This window comes from Tachysurus vachellii, chromosome 8 (genome assembly GCF_030014155.1).
Source record: "Tachysurus vachellii isolate PV-2020 chromosome 8, HZAU_Pvac_v1, whole genome shotgun sequence".
NCBI classification, from domain to species: Eukaryota; Metazoa; Chordata; class Actinopteri; order Siluriformes; family Bagridae; genus Tachysurus; species Tachysurus vachellii.
This window is the reverse complement of record NC_083467.1, coordinates 26,135,096-26,155,131: the sequence shown is the minus strand read 5'-3', so window position 1 is coordinate 26,155,131 and position 20,036 is coordinate 26,135,096. Positions and strand designations below refer to the sequence as shown.

The following is a 20,036-nucleotide window of genomic DNA, read 5'->3' as shown; positions in this document are numbered from 1 at the left end:
GTGACTGTGAGAGCCAGGATCCATGATCATGAATTGTTTTTATTTCATCGGTACATTTGAACCAATTACAAGACAGTCATGAATTAACGTCAGTATAAAATCGTGTGTTTTGATTGGCTGAGAGCAGAACACGTTGTGCACGTATAAAATACTAGTTTGCAGGCTAAAGTAGTAAACAAAATGTTCATTTAAAGTTAACAGTCCTGTACTGGATGAATCCTGAGGCAAGGCTCACCTCCACATGGGGAAACGCTTCGACTTCATCTGTTTAAATAAACACAGAATCAAAAATCAACATTTTATAGCAGTAAGTATTAAGTAAGTAAGCAGTATTACAAAACTAAACCCACACTTCATCACTGACAGCACGACAATTCACACGGATTTTTGAACACTGTTGATTACATACAGTTATATTTCTACATTTCTTGTTTAGAATTCCTTCATTTTCCCCAAATAAGTGAGGAATAAAACACTTCATGTCGTACTGTTACATGAAAATAATCAGACACGTGATTACATACAGTATGATACGGAGTGATGGAGTGTTTTTGTTTTTTTTTACAGCCTAAAAGCATGGAGATTCACTTTAAACCACAGCAATTCACCAGCAGTTACAAGGTTTATTTTGTCTTAATTATTTTATTTCCTTTTTTTAATATATATTTCACACTGAAACTTTTAACACGTCAGAGGAGCTGGTTAATTTCTGCACCGTTGTGGTTTCTGCCTCGTGGATTCATGCTAGATGTTGCTGATAGAACTTAATTAAATTAAATGAATTTTAGATTTTGGAGATAAAACTTTCCCACGAACATACAAAAATAACACTACGAGAGAATAAAGTGTGTGTGAGAACAATTCTGAAGGCCTTGGTTGCGTCACCTCAGTGAAAGTTGTCTCGTTCCTCCTCTTTATACTCCACTCTATGATGATTGACATGTGACGTCTCCAAATAGGATTCCTCTGCAGTGTGATGGCCCCGCGCACACAATCACCTTCCTCAACTCCCGTTGGTCCGTCCAACATGAACAGAGTCTGTTTCCAGTGAGTCGACCTAAAGGGCGGATTATTAACACGTGGATTTAATGGTAAGTCTGAGAAAGGTGAAAAGAAGTTTATTATAAAATATTTGAGTAAAGTATATCATAGTTCATTTGACATTTGTTTTTTATCAGCTCAGTGTTACAGAATAATAAACCTACTCTGTAATAGTAATATTAAGTTCTGTTAGGCATTAAATAAAAGCTGTGAAGTCACAATGCTAGGATCATGTGAGCATGAGTTCAATCTGTAGCTTCAAGCGCAGACTTTATACTATTTTCAGCTGCAATGTGAAGGGCAGATGGAAGGCTAACTGGGGCAGAAGTGGGGGTGGGGGATTTGGGGGTGGTGTCAGACGGGGGCGGACATACTCAGCGTGTGGTCCGGTGTTGAGCTCCAGCGACGATCCTCCCTCGTCTAAACTGCGGAAGAATGTGCTGAACCAAGCAGTGAATCCATGCAGAGTTCCAGATCTTTCTATGATGAATCCGAACTCTCCTCTCAGCTTCTACACACACACACACACACATACAGTAAGCTCTCCTGTAATCTCTAACACCTAGACCACAGTCCTATTGCATGCTGCAATATTAGAGCAATGCATTTAGGTGGTGCTGGCCTCATGCTTGTTGTCACTCGGAACTTTTCAAGATTGTGGAACTTTCTATCAAAACAATCTGAAGAGACATTCAGAGACATTCATCGTCGCAGCTCTTTCTGTATTTCCGGTTCCCAGGTGATGAACAATTGCTGTGTAAATCTCATGAGTAATGACTTAAATAGACTTTAACACACCTAATATTCACAGGTTACTTACTTTGCTTTGATTCATGGTGTGGAATGAATCGTCTGTGACTCTTTATTAAGACAAACAGGAGCATTGAGTAGTTTAGTTTCTCAACAAAGACTGAAGAGATCCAGATATTTTACTCCTGCAGATTCTTTATCGTGATGATAAGCTCTCACACTCTCACCTCCAGATCAGACACGCTCAGTGTGTGCATGTCCAGAGTGATGACATCACACGCAGTGGAGAGACAGTCGTCAGGGTCAAGGTGATGGCTGAACTTTGGCTTGGAGAAGAACTCCTCCTGAGCAACAGGCCTGAGGTACGTACACACACACACACACACACCCATCAGATATTCAACATATTCAGGACACAATATTGATTTTATAGACAACTGAAAATGCTGCTATTAACCTTTTATTTTACTACTTTTTTCTATGTTCTACATTTCTATGTGATCATTTTTCTTCACTGTTATGCACTGGCTAATCTGTTAGCTATTTCCTCGCTAAGAGTAAAAACACATTTGTATCTGAGGACAACAGGTGGTGACTTTGAACCAGTGTAACCAATTAGACCAGAGTTCCTGCTCTCAAAACCAGTGTAACCAATTAGATCAGAGTTTCTTCCTAGAAAAACAAGTGTAACCAATTAGAGCAGAGTTTCTTCCTCCAAAACCAGTGTAACCAATTAGAACAGAGTTCCTGCTCCCAAAACCAGTGTAACCAATTAGAGCAGAGTTTCTTCCTCCAAAACCAGTGTAACCAATTAGAACAGAGTTCCTGCTCCCAAAACCAGTGTAACCAATTAGAGCAGAGTTTCTTCCTCCAAAACCAGTGTAACCAATTAGAACAGAGTTCCTGCTCTCAAAACCAGTGTAACCAATTAGAACAGAGTTCCTGCTCTCAAAACCAGTGTAACCAATTAGATCAGAGTTTCTTCCTCCAAAACCAGTGTAACCAATTAGATCAGAGTTTCTTCCTCCAAAACCAGTGTAACCAATTAGATCAGAGTTCCAGTCCTCCAGAGTTACTTTAAGCAATCAAAAAAAAATTAGTTTTTTAAAAATGTGCTTGTTTTAGCTGTTGGACTTAATGGACTTTATGTCATTTTGTATCTAATGTATTTATAACATGAAAAAGAATTAATTCAGTAGTTTTCTATGTTGTCATCACTTCATGCTGTTTCTCTCAGCTTCTCATGCACACTTTGTACTCAGTTCGCACTGAGTGTAAAAAAGCTGTGATATAAACGAGGAATATGATTACTGTCCGGTGTGTGTTTCTGTAGCGTATTGTGTCAGGAAGGTCAAACGGAATGACTGCCATTTCCTTACTGCAGACAGCTGAAGTCCAGGCCGTAGATATTTTCCCAGAATTCCATTTTCTGGCTGTAGTCGGCATGGGCCTGACAGGGAACGAGTCTCAGTGAGGCGGATGAAGGCCACATCATCCCTCCATCCTTCAGCCAGTGATCCCGCACACGGAGCACAGACTCCACCATGAACTCGAACTGTAAATGTAACATATCCAAAAAGGGGGAGGAGCCATGTCTGAGATTACACCAGACGTCAGACACCAAGTCTGAGCTATTCAGAAGGCAGAACTAGCATGCTAACATGCATTTAAATAAATGGACCTTGGTGGACCTGGGGTTGGAACTCACAACCTTCTGATTGGTAGTCCAACAAATTAACATCTACGCTACCACATCCCATCTCTCTCTCTCTCTCTCTCACACACACAGTCTCACACACTCAATCTCTCAGTTTATACCAGTAGGCAGTTCCCCATCCACTCTGAGACGAGTACATCCACCTTAGATGGAAGCGTCAAATCCTCGGCTCTGGAGTGAAAGACGCTCACGATGCCGTCACACCCGTTTAGTTTCACCAGTTTCTCAGTGTGTTTAGCCACTGGGCTCGCCTCCACCGCATAGACCTACAGTTAAAGGTGGATAAAAACACAAATAAAGTGTCTTCGGCTCACAAACAAATAAATAAACTTCATACAGCAGAAGTTTGGATCTGATGCAACACTGTAGTGCTTTTTTTCAGGTTACACTGAACACGCTAAAGAACATGATTACATCATCACTGCTGATTCATTCTGGATTATAATTGGTCAGAAGGTGTTGAGTCATTTTATATTAAACAGTGCAGACACAACAACACATTAAAAGTGTGAAAGTTTTTAATATTTAAGGTGTACGGAAGGAGTCTCCAGTATCTGCGCTTTAACAGTCAGGCGTAAAACTAAGTTTTCTCACATCTTCAGGAGTTTCCACTTGTGATCCTTCATGTTTACAGCTGTTTAATAACTGGAACATGTTTTGTGGATGAATATAACAACTTCATCACAGCCCTCATCACTGATTTATTTCCTATAAGAGCGGCACACAGCAGTGTTTCTAACTAAAAACCAGTTGACAAAACAGAGAATAATCTTTTGAGATTAATCAGGACTAACCAGATTAGCAGGACAGCTAACAGATTGGGGATCATTTATAGATCTGGGATTAACAGATTAACTCATACACATCACCACTTAGTCAGGGTTTGTTGTGGATTAAAGCCGGTCATGTTTTGTAGGATTCCTATTACAACATTAATAATATAAATCTACTATATGGAAATAAGACTTGTATTAAAGGCAGTTTAATCCTGCCCTCTGTGTGTGTGTGTGTGTATATTTACAGCGGCAGGCTGTGCTAAACGGCCACAGAAGAGGCTGATGATTCCGGTTCCACATCCCAGATCCAGCACCACTTTTCCCCTCAGGGCGGCGCTGTTGCTCACGATCACCTGCCTGTAGGTTTCTGTACGCGGCCGGTCCGAGAGCATCTCCAGGTGAAGCTTCTGAGAAAGCAACAGGACAGGATTTTTAATAGTGTCTCCAAATCGCGAAATAACAACAGGTATAAACCTGCAACATTAAATACAGACTCGAGGGTGAGTTCGAGATCATTCGAATGTCAGAATAAAAACTTCATTTTTTTAATTTTGCATTTCTTCTTGCAAATAGACATCATATGCGAGTCAATATATAAATAACGGTCAGAGAATAGAATTACAGAGTACCAGAGTTCCATAGCTGCTGAAATACTCCTCGTCCTGCCAGGCGTCTTCCACATCCTCGACTCCTCGCTGGAGGAACGCAGAGGGAACGTAGCCGAAGCAGCCGCTCCGCTCGGCCCACCACCAGTCTGAACAAACCTGCTCATGGATTAGCAGCCTGTCGCCTGCTGAGAAACTCAACTACGAGTGAAGAGGAACACATTACACTTAACACACACACTACTCTTAACACACATTACACATAACACACACTACTCTTTAACACACACATTACACTTAACACACACACTACTCTTAACACACACTACTCTTTAACACACACATTACACTTAACACACACACTACTCTTAACACACATTACACATAACACACACACTACTCTTTAACACACACATTACACTTAACACACACACTACTCTTAACACACATTACACATAACACACACTACTCTTTAACACACACATTACACTTAACACACACACTACTCTTAACACACATTACACATAACACACACACTACTCTTTAACACACACATTACACACAACACACACACTACTCTTAACACACATTACACATAACACACACACTACTCTTTAACACACACATTACACATAACACACACACTACTCTTAACACACACTACTCTTTAACACACACACACTACTCTTTAACACACACACTACACTTAACACACACACTACTCTTTAACACGCACATTACACTTAACACACACTCTACTCTTAACACACATTACACACACACACTACTCTTAACACACACACACACACTACTCTTTGTGTGTGTGTGTGAGAGAGAGAGAGAGTGTGTGTGTGTGTGTGTGAATGAAGATCTGTATAATAATGCTGAATGATGTAGTTAATGAAGGATGAAATCTGACCTGCTCTTTTCCTGTAGCTCTAAAATCCTCTAACGCTATAAACTCCTGTGTAATAATGTTGTTGTTAGTGTGTGTGTTCTCACAATCACTCATCTCCTACACAAACACACACATAAACACTACCCACATGAAAACACCGCAGACAGGAAGTGTCTACTTCTGCTGCCGTCATGTAGCAGACTGTGTGTTTACTGACATCTAGAGGCAGAGATCAGTATTACAGCCCAAGTCTTAGTTCATTTATTCATTTGTTTGTTATTTGAGAGTCTATATGTATATCGTATTTGTATTGTGGTGTGGTGTGGTGTGATTGTGTTGTGTTGTTGTGGTTGTGTGCACTTCTTCAGGAGCCTCCAGGCCCAAACCAATGGGCTGAAGAACACTTTCATGGTGCTGAACACTTTCTCTTCTCTTTACCCCCTTTCACATGCCCCTGTGGACTATATACTGTAACCCTGTTAAGTGCCATGTTGATAAAATTTGTAAATAAATGTTATACTGTAATTTAACTTTATGTGCATATTTGTGTTTATACCATGTTTACATTCCTATATGTATAGAAAATACTTATATTTCTACTCTGAAAAGAATATTTCTACTTTGTATATTTAGAAATCTAAAGAGTTTTATAGTTTTAACCCACATGTTATATATTTATACATTATATAAATTTTTTATTGATATTCATAGTGTGCATAGTTCATATGTGTATATACTGTATATATGTACACAATTCATATTTATTCACATACACACTCATAAGCTCACGCACACACACGCACACAGGGCTGTCATTGAGAGTGACAGTCACGCATTTGGGTCTTTTCTCACGCTCTCCCGCCACACATTGTATTTCTCACGCAGAAAAACTTTTTGACTATTTATCATATATTTAATAGGCTGCAGCACCCAAAATGTATCAGTCCGCACCGCTGTCTCTATGGAACCGGGCCGAGTTCTTAGTCGAGCCTGACACTTATCAGCCAATCAAAAAAAGAGGCTACACAATAGCCAATCATTCATTCATTCATCTTCTACCACTTATCCGAACTACCTCGGGTCACGGGGAGCCTGTGCCTATCTCAGGCGTCTCGGGCATCAAGGCAGGATACACCCTGGACAGAGTGCCAACCCATCACAGGGCGTGGAGTGATGCCCTGGGACAATAGGGACACATTAGGGACACACTAGGGACAATTTTCCAGAGATGCCAATCAACCTACCATGCATGTCTTTGGATGTCAAGAGGAAACCGGAGTACCCAGAGGAAACCCCCGAGGCACGGGGAGAACATGCAAACTCCACACACACAAGGTGGAGGCGGGAATCGAACCCCGACCCTGGAGGTGTGAGGCGAACGTGCTAACCACTAAGCCACCGTGCCCCCCAATAGCAAATCAGAAAATAGCATTATTGTATATGGGTAAGATTGTCCATGTTTGAGCCAAAGGTTTTTCTACTTACTATTAACCTACACTGTAAAAAAATTCTGTAAATTTACATAGAAATTTAACAGCAAATTGCTGTTATGAAATATCAGTAGATTGCCGTTTTTTGCAGTGCATTGTGGGAAGGCTTGTTCACTTCAGGTTAGTGGTCGAGCAACAACAGTATTTCACTGTTATTTTAACGGTATTATATATATCATATTTTTTTTTATTTGTGCGACGTGGATTATCACCACGAGGTAGTTTGCACCTTTATCTATGTTTGTCATATCTTTAAAAAATAAATATTACATGGGAATTTTAAATGTTTTAATCAGAGAAAGCAATAGTTATCGCAAAATATATCCGTTGAATATAATGTGTGTTGCAATTTACTTCGAAAAATAAAGTCATGAAAATATGTGGGTAACGGATCAATCAAAACAGAGACCGTCCTCAAAAATCTGCAAACTCGGCTCTCACATTAGATTTTTGTATTATTTTACAATTTAACGGTTGATTACACCATATGTTACTCACTGTTTTATTGGCATTGCTTTCTAAAAAGCATGCGGTAAAGATTCGGTCAAGTCGTTATCCGTTAGGGGCTTGACACTTTCCAAAATTGTGATCGGGTAACGTTAACGTTCAAATACAAGAGGTATGCTTGTGCCATTTTACCTCAGTTTAACTTAAACATTGTCAAGCACTGTACGTGTACCCGCAGTTGGAAAGACAGGTTTATTTTATGCTAGTTTATAGTGAATGGTTATAGGCTATAATTATGGGCAGATTACTGTGAATGTGTTCATTAAAAAAAATCTAACGTCAAATCATCTTGCACTTTCGTCAGCCATTTTATCTTTTGAGCGCGACTCGAATGCATCAGTAATTTGTTAGATATTGTTCCTGCTGTCCTGATGTTTCCCTGTCATTTCTGCGGGGAAACATGTGCTACCCCTGCGACTTACGTGAAACACATGAGAATACACAGTCATGTCTCAAATTGTGCATTCTGTTGCTGCATACTGTAATCGAACGTTTCAAAAACACGCGGGCTTGAAATCTCATGTGTACAGGCACCATAAAAGATATAAGTCAGAAGCCACAATGTGCACAACAAATTCATTAGAATGTCATGTTGGTTTGTGTGGTGCCAAAAGTACTAGTTTACCTGACTTTATTTCTCATGTTAAAAAACACATTAAAGAGGGTGGAAGAGTCACATGTCCTTTTATGCAGTGTGGTAAAACGTTTGCTGTTATATCAACATTTACCTTTCATTTGTCCAGAAAACTTAAAGACAAGACAATCAGTCACGACACCTGAAGCCAGCTGCTCGCAGATTCAGGAGGATAATTTTCAGTCTGATACACAGACTGATGAAGGTGAGAACTGTGAGGAACCAAATGTAAGTCCTGAAAATGTTGATGAGACACTGTTTGTAAGGAATCTTGCTCTGCTCTGTTTGAAACTGCAAGCAAAACTATTGCTTCCAGCCTCAGTAATTCAGACAATCATTGAAGATATTCAGTCAATCCAAAAACTCAACTCAAAACAGAGTGAAACTCAAAACAGAGTGAACAACCAAAAGAATCTCTTTTTTTCACTGTGCATCTAGGTGTTCCATTCTGACTCCCATTCTGTGCACTGTATAGACAGTTAGATATTATATGTTGAAAATATGTATTTTGTGTCAATATAACAAAAAAGTAAATAAACGGTAAGAAGTGTACATTTGGATAAGCTATTCTTGTTTTAATACGTACACTGTGGAATATTATTGGGACAAATGTTTTTTTGGAGATTTTAATTTCTAATTCTTATCTTAACCAATAGATTTCTGCCACTCCTGCTAACCTTGAGAAGACTGGTAACTTACCTGTGACTCCTCGATTGATTCTGCTTGGTAAGTAAACTTTTTACCATCCGGAGAAAATCCATCATTATGTGCCTCATTCTGGCCACTGTATAAAAATGTTTGATTAAAGTGTACTTGTGTAAAACAGGAAAATATTTTATGTTATGCCTGAAAGAGTTTGTGATGTTTAGTTCGCATATCATAACATTAGTGGCTTGTTGGCTAAAATATTGAAACTGCAAGGTTTGTTGTCTTGGAAGATATGAATATTATATGATTTTGTCAGGGCTTGCATAATTTTCTCATTGCCTTTTCTCATGCTAGCTCTCCAAGGACAATAGTTTATAACATAATCTGTACACTCCTTTAAGGTCCAAGTGATACTCAAGGATAGTGGATGAAAAGGTGGATGATCAGCTTGGAAGGCAGAGGGTGTGCAACCAACCTTTCTCTCTGGACTTGCTGCTTTGTTTTCACTGTATTACATCTTCAACCTGCAATATCAAGAGGAAGCAACATCCACACTGGAATTTCTACAACGGTAAATTTATTTTTGTCTTTCAATAATATGGTAACAATAGTATTTTGACCTAAGAGGAGTAGTTCCAAAATGGTGATCTAATTTACTCAATTTCAAACTTGTGACTTTTAAGCTGTAATTTTTCTAACAATTCATAACATTAGCTAATGTATTAAATAACAATCGTACACTACTGTACAGTGTTTTTAGATTATTAAATTAAATCACAGAAAGTTTTCCCTTATTATTTTCAGACGATTTGTTGGAATAAATCCAGAAAAAGGGACCAAGGCTGCAAAAGGAAAAGTGACGTCTAAAAAGACAGGGAAAACAGTACAAAAGAAGACCATGACAGTCAATCTGAAAGTGTCGAATCTTTTAAAAAGATTGATGAACTTTGAGTGGCACTTTATTTAAAATGTTTTTTTGTTTGTTTGTTTTTTTGTTTTTACAGTGGTTTGTATATACCGTTATTATTTTTGTGTTCTATTGTTTATATCCAGAAAGGGTTGGTGTTTGTTAAAGTCTTAAATAAGGTAAGATAATATATTGCTGATTTATTGTACTTAATGGCTTGCATTTTTGCTATTTTTTTTTTTGCCACAACAGCCTAACAATTCATTTAATGTTAAAGAGAAATAAAGAAGGACTAAAACAATAAGTTGGCCTTATTTATTTTGTTTTCCACAAATGTAGAATGCAGGGTATAATAGCATTTGTAATTTAAAATAATTGGGTTGTGATTGTAAATGTAAATTACAAATATATACCGCTAAATAACATTTGTATGGTGTAGCTAATGTAACCGTATCCTACTGTTAAAAAATAGTTATACACTGTAAAAAAAATTCTGTAAAAAAACAGTAATCTACTGGCAGCTGTGGTTGCCAGCATTGTACTGTTAAAATACAGTGGGTTACTGTTATCAAAATTAACAGCAAGATGCTGTTTTGTTAGCAACAGCATACAACTGTTATTTAGCAGTAGGATACTGTTGCTAACAAAACAGCATCTTGCTGTTAATTTTGATAACAGTAACCCACTGTATTTTAACAGTACAATGCTGGCAACCACAGCTGCCAGTAGATTACTGTTTTTTTTACAGAATTTTTTTTTACAGTGTAGGGGGTGAATACTTATACAGTACAACAACATTTTTATTCCTTTGTGCAAACCAAAATGTTTTATTTTTAATTAACTTTAATTATCTTTTTCAATAAAAATACAGCTTTCACCTTAAAAGATTAGAAGTACTGTCTTCATCCAATGATAAAAATCCCAATGAAGCTTAAAAATGTAGAGTTGTTCAGAAAGCGCATGGGTCACTTGCGTCATTGTCCTTGGGACAAATAGATGAGAAGAGTTGTTTTAGTTGGCTTTTAAATAAACATACTCTTAGCTTAAGAGGAGGAGCCCAGAGTGAGCAGGCCATCCTCTATAGAATCCTCTTCTGCCATTCAGGATAGTGTGAGGAGTTTACCAGTGAAACCTTTTCTCTTCTTATATACAATTCAATTCAAATTTATTTGTACAGCACTTTTAACAATGGACATTGTATCAAAGCAGCTTTACAGAACATAAGAAATATTGCAAAAAGTACAAAAAGGTTTATACAAAGATTCAACATTAATATTATTATATATAAATATTTAATTAAGTATGCATGCATGAGTCAGTGCTTCACAGACATAGGAAGCTGTACATGTTTGAAGGTGCTAAAATTTTCAGCCGCATACAGCAATATTTTTAGCGTGCGGCATGAGCTGTCGTACCACACCCAAATGACAAGTAAATGAATGTTCTCATGTTTGTTCCTATAATGGATAATTCACAGAGAATACACAAAGCCAAAAATAAATGGGTTTAAATAAATATTGTTATTACAAAAACAAAGCATAATAACTTGTTAATAAATTAAAAATTTATAATTGTTGAAAATATCTCTCCTTGATCTTTCTTTTTTCTTTAACAGTATAACTCCACCCCTAAGTACTTAGGTTAAAATGTCAGGGAGACAAAGGTCTTCTGGTGTCTTTAAATGCTGTTTCAAGAGAGTCTTGTGGTTGACCGTATCAAACGCTGCTGAAAGGTCAAGGGGGATAAGGACGACAGTTTGGCTGATCTAGCGATATGTAGATTCTCAGAGACATCCAAAATTGCTGTCTCTGTGGAATTTTCTGCTTTAAAGCCAGACTGGTTGGGATCTTGGAGGTTGTTCTGTGAGAGATAGACAGACAGTTGATTATAAACAATGCGTTCAAAACATTTTGAAAGAAACGAGAGAAGTGATACCGTACAGTAGCCACTGATGTCTGATGGATACAGAGCAGGTTTATTTAGGATGGGAATACCCCTTGCTCTCTTGAAAGCAGTTCGTACCTGACCAGATGCTATGGATATATTGATGATAGACAATGGTGTTCCTAAAACAGGAAGCTGTATGTTTTTGATGGTGCTAAAAAATTTCAGCTGCAAACATCAACATTTTCAGCTGTGGTATCATAATAAATGACAATTAAATAAATGTTCTTTTAAGACAAAATGTCTGTTGATTACAATATTATACTGCTGTTATATAAAATTACACCAGATCCTGGGTGATTTTTCAACTTTTTGTCAATTAATTTGCTAAAGCAACAGCATGAAGTTAAACCTTACACTAACTCTTAAATGATGGGTTACAGTTAATGTTCTTATTCTAAGGCATGACCATTCCTATTATGGATCATTCACAGGAGAATCTGCAAAGCCTTAAAATAAGTGACTAAAATATTGTTAAATGACAAAAACAGATGACAGAATTGTTTAAATTCTGTAATTATTGACAATATATCTTGTCCATCTTGTTGATTTATCAATAACCTAACCACTAAAAAAAGTGATTTTCTTGCTGTATTACCTCCGCAACAGAGTTTTTAGGGTAACAGTACTCTTTCGCATGACCTAATGAACCAAAATAATTTCAAATTACAGTATTTGGCAGACCCACTTATCTAGAGCACCAGTACCAGGAATGTAACAAAAACATTTGAGTACTTCAGGAAGAGAAAGATCTTTTGATGCTAGATGTGGTGTACCCTTAACTTCCTTATTTGAGCACAGAGGGGTTTTTTCTGAGCTGTAGGCTGCACTGGAGATTGTAGAGACCTCAATGTTAAGAACATATTGCAGCTGCAGAGTCTTTACAGAAGAATGAGTAATTCAGTTTCTGCAAACAACACAGATGTCTATGAAAATATCTGTGTGACTGAATATGCAACAAAAAAGCAAGAGACCAAAAGCAATAAAGGAACTTCAGGTATGCTCACACACTCACATTTATACACAGACTACTTCACCCAATTTAATTAAATATTCTATTCTATGTAAATAATTCATACAGTATGTATAACATTCTGGCTTTAGAACACAACACCTCAGGACACGGAGGCTACAGACTGGCTGTGGTGTGTCTGCTGGTGATGCTTGTTCTCATGCTGGCTGCCATCGCAATACTGTGGGTCAAGCTCACTACAGAAAGAGACAGGATACAGACCAGTTACAACAACATGACTAATCAGAGAGACCTATTAGTGACCAGTTACAACAATGTGTCTGCTGAGAAGGATCAGTTAGAGATCAGATACAAAAAAGTGTCCGAAGAAAGAGACCAGTTTCAGAGGAAGACTGATGAACTCCAGAAGAACTGTATGCCATTTTTTGTACAAGGATAATGTCTTAATAATAAGCAACAGGGTCCAAAAGCCAGTGGTCCAGGATTCATAAGACTGATTTAAATGTAAAGCTCACTGTAAAGTATGGGTTTAAAAAAAGTTCAGTAACAATGCAGACCTGTTATTAAGGTGCTTGTGTTTTTATCTGTTCTCTGTACAGTGAGGGACATTAACACACCAGGATGGAAATACTTCAGCTCTAGTATTTACTTCATTTCTACTGAGAAGAAAAACTGGATTGAGAGCAGACATGACTGTATGAGAAGAGGAGCAGATCTGGTGATCATAAACAGCAGAGAGGAACAGGTAATGGAGAGAAGAAAATGAAGAGAGAAATCAAAATTTGAGACAGAATTTTACTATGCACCCTTACTGTAGATCTTTTTTGACAGACTGAATCATTTATTTACATAATGTATAAAATCCTAGAAGATTTATAAAACCCTAAACAATGTGTAATAAAATACAACCTGAGATCAAAGATATAATTACAGGTTTCACTGTTTTTTGTTTGAATTCATTCAGTCTAAAAATATACTTGAATACAGTCAGACATCAGGTGGTGATTACAGGTGTGAGGATTATACATAAAATCCTCAATTATAATATAATACTGTGAAGACTTTCCATGAATCTTTCCATTTTGTTCTGAATTCTGACCAGTGAACCAAATATTTTGAAAATGGGATCCCTCTTAAATTTCTGTCTAACTCAACAGTGCGGTAATGTCTAACCAATCGGATTGGATAAATCAAGGGTACTGAAATATAACAGGGGTTATAAAATTTTCTACAACAGTTTAATTGTCTATCTGTTCAGGGATTCAGTATGTGCATGGATGGTGTGTTTCTTGGAATGTCGAATTAGTTGTTATTCCTCACCAGGACTTTGTTGAGGTGTGGAGAAGAGGTGAAGGTGCTTGGATCGGTGCGAATGACAGGGACATTGAGGGGGTCTGGAAATGGGTGGATGGTACAGCAGTGTTCAGTGGGTAAGAGATAACTGTCTCCTAAAATCTACACTGGTCAGCAAGTTCACTGAGAGGTTGTGTTACCAAGGATTATTACAACATCACTGTTGGCTGATGCTGTCGGCAGTTTATTAAAGATGTTGCATTGTTTAGTTGTTAAGATGATAGACAAATCTAATGTTAACAGCATGCATTGATACAATGATCTTCTGGCAGATGTGCTTTTATTGCACCTGATAATTAAACCTGTTACTAATTCAGAGAAATGTATTGTCTAATCATGTTACCCAAATTCTCTGTGTGTTTTTATTATAATGTTGTTTGTGAGTCTGAGATTTCAGTCCATTTACTCGGATCCAACTGAGGTGTTTAGATCAACCTTTTTAATTACAACCAATTGTTAGATTTTTAGGTTTCATGTTAACATAACTTATTATTATTATTATTATTATTATTATTATTATTATTATTATTATTATTGCTGTTTGATTTCTTTGCAGGTTTTGGAGTAATGGGGAACCTAACAACAAAGGTGATGAGGACTGTGCTGTATCTGGCTATCGGGCTGAACCTGTACCAAATTGGGTTGATGTTCACTGTAGTTATGAGTATATCTGGATCTGTGAGAAAAGAGTTAACAGCTGAAATGTTTTAGATTAACATTTTTTGTTTGATTTGACCCATATATTGTCAAGGAGAGAAAATCTGCAAAAGAAATTGTAAAGAAACTGTAACTTGATCAGGGTCTTTTGCTTTTTTGACTTTCACTGATGATGTAATTTTGTTGATTTTGTCCTGAGTGTCCATGTTTGAGCCAAAGGTCTTTCTACTTACTATTAACCTAGGGGGTGAATACTTATACAGTACAACCACATTTTTCTTCCTTTGTGCAAACCAAAATGTTTTATTTTTAATTAACTTTAATTATCTTTTCCAATAAAAATACAGGTTTTATGCAACCTCTTTAATTAGAAATATTGTTTTTTTCTAATGATAAATATCCCAATGAAGCTTAAAAATGTAGAGATGTTCAGAAAGCGCATGGGTCACTCCCATCATCCTACTTGGAATAAATAGATAAGAAGAGTTGTTTTAGTTGGATTTTAAATGCGCATACCCTTAGCTTAAGAGGAGGAGCCCAGAGTGAGCAGGCCATCCTCTATAGCATCCTCTTCTGCCATTCAGGATAGTGTGAGGAGTTTACCAGTGAAATCTTTTCTCTTCTTATATTCAATTCAAATTTATTTGTACAGCACTTCTAACAATGGACATTGTATCAAAGCAGCTTTACAGAACATAAGAAATATTGCAAAAGTACAGAAAAGTTAACATTATACAAGGATTTATACAAAGATTCAACATTAATAGTATACTTATATACAATATTTAAATATTTAAATAAGTATGCATGCAGTTCTTTTTCATTTGTTGTGCTGTAGCTAAGTCAGTGCTTCACAGACACAGGAAGCTGTACGTGTTTGAAGGTGCTGAAATTTTCAGCCACATAGAGCAATATTTCTAGATTGTGGCATGAGCTATAGTACCACAACTAAATGACAAGTAAATAAATGCAGGGCTGTCAAGTATCACGCATTGAGCGTGACAGTCACTCATTTCGGTCTTTTTTCACGCTCTCCCGCCACACATCGTATTTCTCACGCAGAAAAGCTTTTTGACTATTTATCATATATTTAATACGCCGCAGCGCCCAAAATGTATCAGTCCGCACCGCTGTCTTTATGGAACCGGGCAGGAATCAAGCGCGTCTCCCCTGTAGTTTTTAGTCGAGCCTGACACTTCTCAGCCAATAAAAAAAAAGAGGCTACACAATAGCCAATCAGAAAATAGCACTATTGTATGTAAGATTTAACACAACAACCAATAAAAAAAACATATTCATTAGAGAGGATATTTACAATGGTCGGTTTGAACAAAACCTCAACACGAAACAGCTTGTCTCTGGACGGGACATTGTCCTCAATCATGACCCTAAAAATGGCTGGGCTTGAGCCGAACTGTTTTAAATGGGAGCAACATTACAAATGATAAAGGAGTCCAAAAAGGCAATTGAACAAATACTTTGTATTTGGTTAAAATGTGAAATTTGGTCAGTGATCCTGGTGAAACATTTTTTTTATAATTAAAAAATTATAATTGTTGAAAAAGGGGGGTCACGGTGGCTTAGTGGTTAGCACATTCGCCTCACACCTCCAGGGTTGTGGGTTCGATTCCCGCCTCCACCTTGTGTGTGTGGAGTTTGCATGTTCTCCCCGTGCCTCGGGGGTTTCCTCCTGGTACTCCGGTTTCCTCCCCCGGTCCAAAGACATGCATGGTAGGTTGATTGGCATCTCTGAAAAATTGTCCGTAGTGTGTGAATGAGTGTGTGTGTGTGTGTGCCCTGCGATGGGTTGGCACTCCATCCAGGGTGTATCCTGCCTTGATGCCCGATGACGCCTGAGATAGGCACAGGCTCCCCGTGACCCGAGGTAGTTCGGATAAGCGGTAGAAGATGAATGAATGAATGAATGAATAATTGTTGAAAATATCTCTCCTTGATCTTTCTTTTTTTCTTTAACAGTATAACCCAACCCCTAAGTACTTAGGTTAAAAACTCTAAAAAGGTCTTTTGATGTCTTTAAATGCTGTTTCAAATCAAATCAAATTTTATTTGTCACATACACATACATACAGAGTATGACATGCAGTGAAATGCTTTTCACGTCTGTCCGGTATTCAAGCATAGAAATATTGAATTAAGGATGAAAATAAAACCAAAAGGAGGTAGATAAATAAAAAGTATAAACTATATAAAATACTTAAAAATATATGTGAAAATATATGTATATACATAAATGAGTATGGTGGATATTGGCAGTACAAATTAAAATGATTTAGACAATCACTCAAGAGAGCTTCACTTCCTTGTTCTTGTCACATTTGTCACTCAGTCTTTCATGACAGACGTCTTGTGGATTAATTCTCTTTTCAGCTACAATGAGTAAGTTTCCTCATTTATTTTCTTGCTATTCTATACTGTATATGATTTCTACTGATTATATGTTAACTTTATGAGTTTGGATGATGTTAAAAGTTCTTACTTATATTGGTCATATTGCATTACTATTATTGCTAAGCTCTTGCTGCTATAATGTTGCTTTGTATACAAGTGGAGTTCTATGTTAACTTCTTAAGCTTGCTGAACTTATGAACTTATGAGTCTTTCATTTCCCAGACTGGGCTTGCTCATGCATACTTTAACCCTCTGGGGTCTGACCAGATGAAATAGCTAAATTGTCCAAATTAACTCAGTGCCTTAGAGAGATAAAAGACTGGATGAGCTGTAATTTTCTGTTATTAAACTCTGATAAGACAGAAATACTAATTATAGGTCCAAAAACCAGTACATAGAAATTCTCACAATTTAACTTCCAATTAGAGGGATGTACTGTTGTTAGTAGCTCGACAGTGAAAGACCTGGGTGTTATATTAGTGTCAGGGATCAGCGCGGACCTTTGGACACGTGCGAATGTTTTTATTATTGTCACGTGTCTGCCCCGCCTTCGTCCGCTCCTCCCTGTCTCCTCACCTGGTTCCCATCCTGTGATTGACACTGTGTGTATATATGTGAGCCGCGTTGCCGATGGCAGCGCAGATTCATTAGTGTAATTTCCGTTAGTTCCCCGTGTCGTGTGGATGTCTGTTTGTTTCCCTACTGTATTAAACCCCTTTCATTTGAAGCTATCCTGCCTACGGGTCTGTCTCCTTCCCACCGTATCCGGGGGCCTGACAGAATGAATCCGCCGTAAGATCCAGCAGACCCAGCAGGATAGCTTCCAGCTCGGACCGGCCTTTTTTTTTCCTTTTTGCCTTTTTTTCTCCGGGGAAGGACGCCGCTCCGTTTCCGGTTTTTCCCGAGGAGGACGTCGCGTCACTTCCCCCTGGGACTGTTCCGTCAGTTCTTCAGGGCCTGAGTCCAGAGACATCACTCCGCATTTCTCCGGTGAGGGACGCCGCTCCGTTTCCGGTACAGATCCCGAGGAGGACGTCGCTTCACCATGTTCACGGAGGATGTCGTGATCCTGGTTGGCCCCCCTTTTTTCTTTTGTTTGGCGCCCTGCGGCATCGCCCCGCATGTTCCGGTGAAGGACGCCGCTCCGTTTCCGGTACAGATCCCGAGGAGGACGTCGCTTCACTCTTTCCGCGGGGGGTGCTGCAGGTCCGAGGCGGAGGATCCTTCCCCCCTGGACTGTCCCGTCAGTCCTTCCGGGCCTGAGTCCAGTGACATCCTCACCACGTTCGTGGAGGATGTCGTCATCCTGGTTGGCCCCCTTTTTTTTTGGTGCCCCGCGGCATCGCCCCGCACGTTTCCGGTGAAGGACGCCGCTCCGTTTCCGGTACAGATCCCGAGGAGGACGTCGCTTCACTCTTTCCGCGGGGGGTGCTGCGGGCCCGAGGCGGAGGATCCTTCCCGCCCTCCCGCCCCTTTTCTCTGGTCGCCGAGGCGGGGGTTTGGCCGCGGTGCGTCGGGGGATGTTGCTCGGCACCTCAGTTCGGCGGTGGACGTCACTCGGCCCTACAGCTCGGCTGTGGAATTCGCTCGGCCCTTCAGCTCGGATGCGGACGTCGCTTCGGCCCTTCAGCTCGGCTGTGGACGTCGCTCGGCTCTCTTTGGCTGCGCCGCCGTGTGCCCTGCTCCCCCCACCTACCTCGCCGTGTGCCTTGGCTCCCCTCGCCTACCTCGCCGTGGTCCTTGCCCCCCCCACTGGCCTCGCCGTCGTCCTTGCTCCCCTCGCCTGCCAATCACCGTGGGCCTCGCCCCCCCTCCTGGACCTTGTCGGGTTTTGGCGCTTCGGGAGCCGCGCCTTAAGGGGGGGGTTCTGTCAGGGATCAGCGCGGACCTTTGGACACGTGCGAATGTTTTTATTATTGTCACGTGTCTGCCCCGCCTTCGTCCGCTCCTCCCTGTCTCCTCACCTGGTTCCCATCCTGTGATTGACACTGTGTGTATATATGTGAGCCGCGTTGCCGATGGCAGCGCAGATTCATTAGTGTAATTTCCGTTAGTTCCCCGTGTCGTGTGGATGTCTGTTTGTTTCCCTACTGTATTAAACCCCTTTCATTTGAAGCTATCCTGCCTACGGGTCTGTCTCCTTCCCACCGTATCCGGGGGCCTGACAATTAGACAGCAACTTGTCCTTTGAAAATCATGTCGCCCAAACCACAAAAACAGCCTTCTTCCACCTTAGAACTATTGCCAAGCTGAGAAACATCCCATCGGTATCTGATGCTGAGAAGCTAGTTCATGCATTTATGACCTCTAGACTGGACTATTGTAATGCATTACTAGGTGGTTGTCCTGCATCTTTAATAAATAGGCTACAGTTAGTCCAAAATGTAGCTGCCAGAGTTCTCACTAGGACAAGAAAGTATGATCATACAGTATAACCCGTTAAGTTTCGAACTGATAACAAACTGCTGAAACTTGCGTACAAAGCTCTTAATGGTTTAGCTCCAATGTATCTAACTAGTCTTCTAACACGTTACAATCCTTCGCGCTCTCTGAGATCACAAAACTCAGGACTTCTGGTAGCTCCCAGAATATCTAAGTCTACTAAAGGCGGTAGAGCGTTTTCTTATTTAGCTCCCAAACTCTGGAATAGTCTTCCTGATAGTGTTTGGGGCTCAGACACACTTTCCCAGTTTAAATGTAGATTAAAAACTCATCTCTTTAGTCAGG

The 20,036-nt window shown here is 39.4% G+C and overlaps 2 protein-coding genes across 3 annotated transcripts; one reads left to right on the top strand and one right to left on the bottom strand.

Moving 5' to 3' along the window:
- Positions 1 to 19: 19 nt before the first annotated feature.
- Positions 20 to 5,979, bottom strand: prmt2 (protein arginine methyltransferase 2). Of its 2 annotated transcripts, none has more exons than XM_060877057.1 (9): positions 5,809 to 5,979; positions 4,914 to 5,090; positions 4,530 to 4,688; positions 3,610 to 3,774; positions 3,171 to 3,346; positions 2,019 to 2,148; positions 1,416 to 1,552; positions 886 to 1,057; positions 20 to 264 (listed from the first exon to the last, which is right to left on the bottom strand). In XM_060877057.1, exons 1-9 carry the CDS (start codon positions 5,899 to 5,901, stop codon positions 232 to 234), a joined length of 1,242 nt encoding a protein of 413 aa, XP_060733040.1. In that variant the 5' UTR covers positions 5,902 to 5,979; the 3' UTR covers positions 20 to 231. The 2 variants fall into 2 exon arrangements, with proteins under 2 accessions (XP_060733040.1, XP_060733039.1); XM_060877056.1 differs by having other exon boundaries at positions 4,530 to 4,691; positions 5,809 to 5,978.
- Positions 5,980 to 12,735: 6,756 nt separating this feature from the next.
- On the top strand, positions 12,736 to 15,258 carry LOC132850731 (CD209 antigen-like protein C). The gene is made up of 5 exons (XM_060877393.1): positions 12,736 to 12,914; positions 13,022 to 13,303; positions 13,490 to 13,635; positions 14,214 to 14,320; positions 14,800 to 15,258. The coding sequence occupies exons 1-5, from the start codon at positions 12,809 to 12,811 to the stop codon at positions 14,942 to 14,944; spliced, it is 786 nt and encodes a 261-aa protein (XP_060733376.1). The 5' UTR covers positions 12,736 to 12,808; the 3' UTR covers positions 14,945 to 15,258.
- The last annotated feature ends 4,778 nt before the right edge of the window (positions 15,259 to 20,036 follow it).

Bases quoted from the DNA above. Each gene is read 5' to 3' on its own strand.
- prmt2 (XM_060877056.1), bottom strand. From the start codon at position 5,901: ATGAGTGATTGTGAGAACACACACACTAACAACAACATTATTACACAG. The intron at 2,149-3,170 runs GTAAGGAAATGG...TACGTACCTCAG, and splicing joins CTGGACTTCAGCTGTCTGCA to GCCTGTTGCTCAGGAGGAGT. The intron at 265-885 runs GTGACGCAACCA...TTATTTAAACAG, and splicing joins ACGAGACAACTTTCACTGAG to ATGAAGTCGAAGCGTTTCCC.
- LOC132850731 (XM_060877393.1), top strand. From the start codon at position 12,809: ATGAGTAATTCAGTTTCTGCAAACAACACAGATGTCTATGAAAATATC. The intron at 13,304-13,489 runs GTATGCCATTTT...TTCTCTGTACAG, and splicing joins TGATGAACTCCAGAAGAACT to TGAGGGACATTAACACACCA. The intron at 13,636-14,213 runs GTAATGGAGAGA...ATTCCTCACCAG, and splicing joins TAAACAGCAGAGAGGAACAG to GACTTTGTTGAGGTGTGGAG.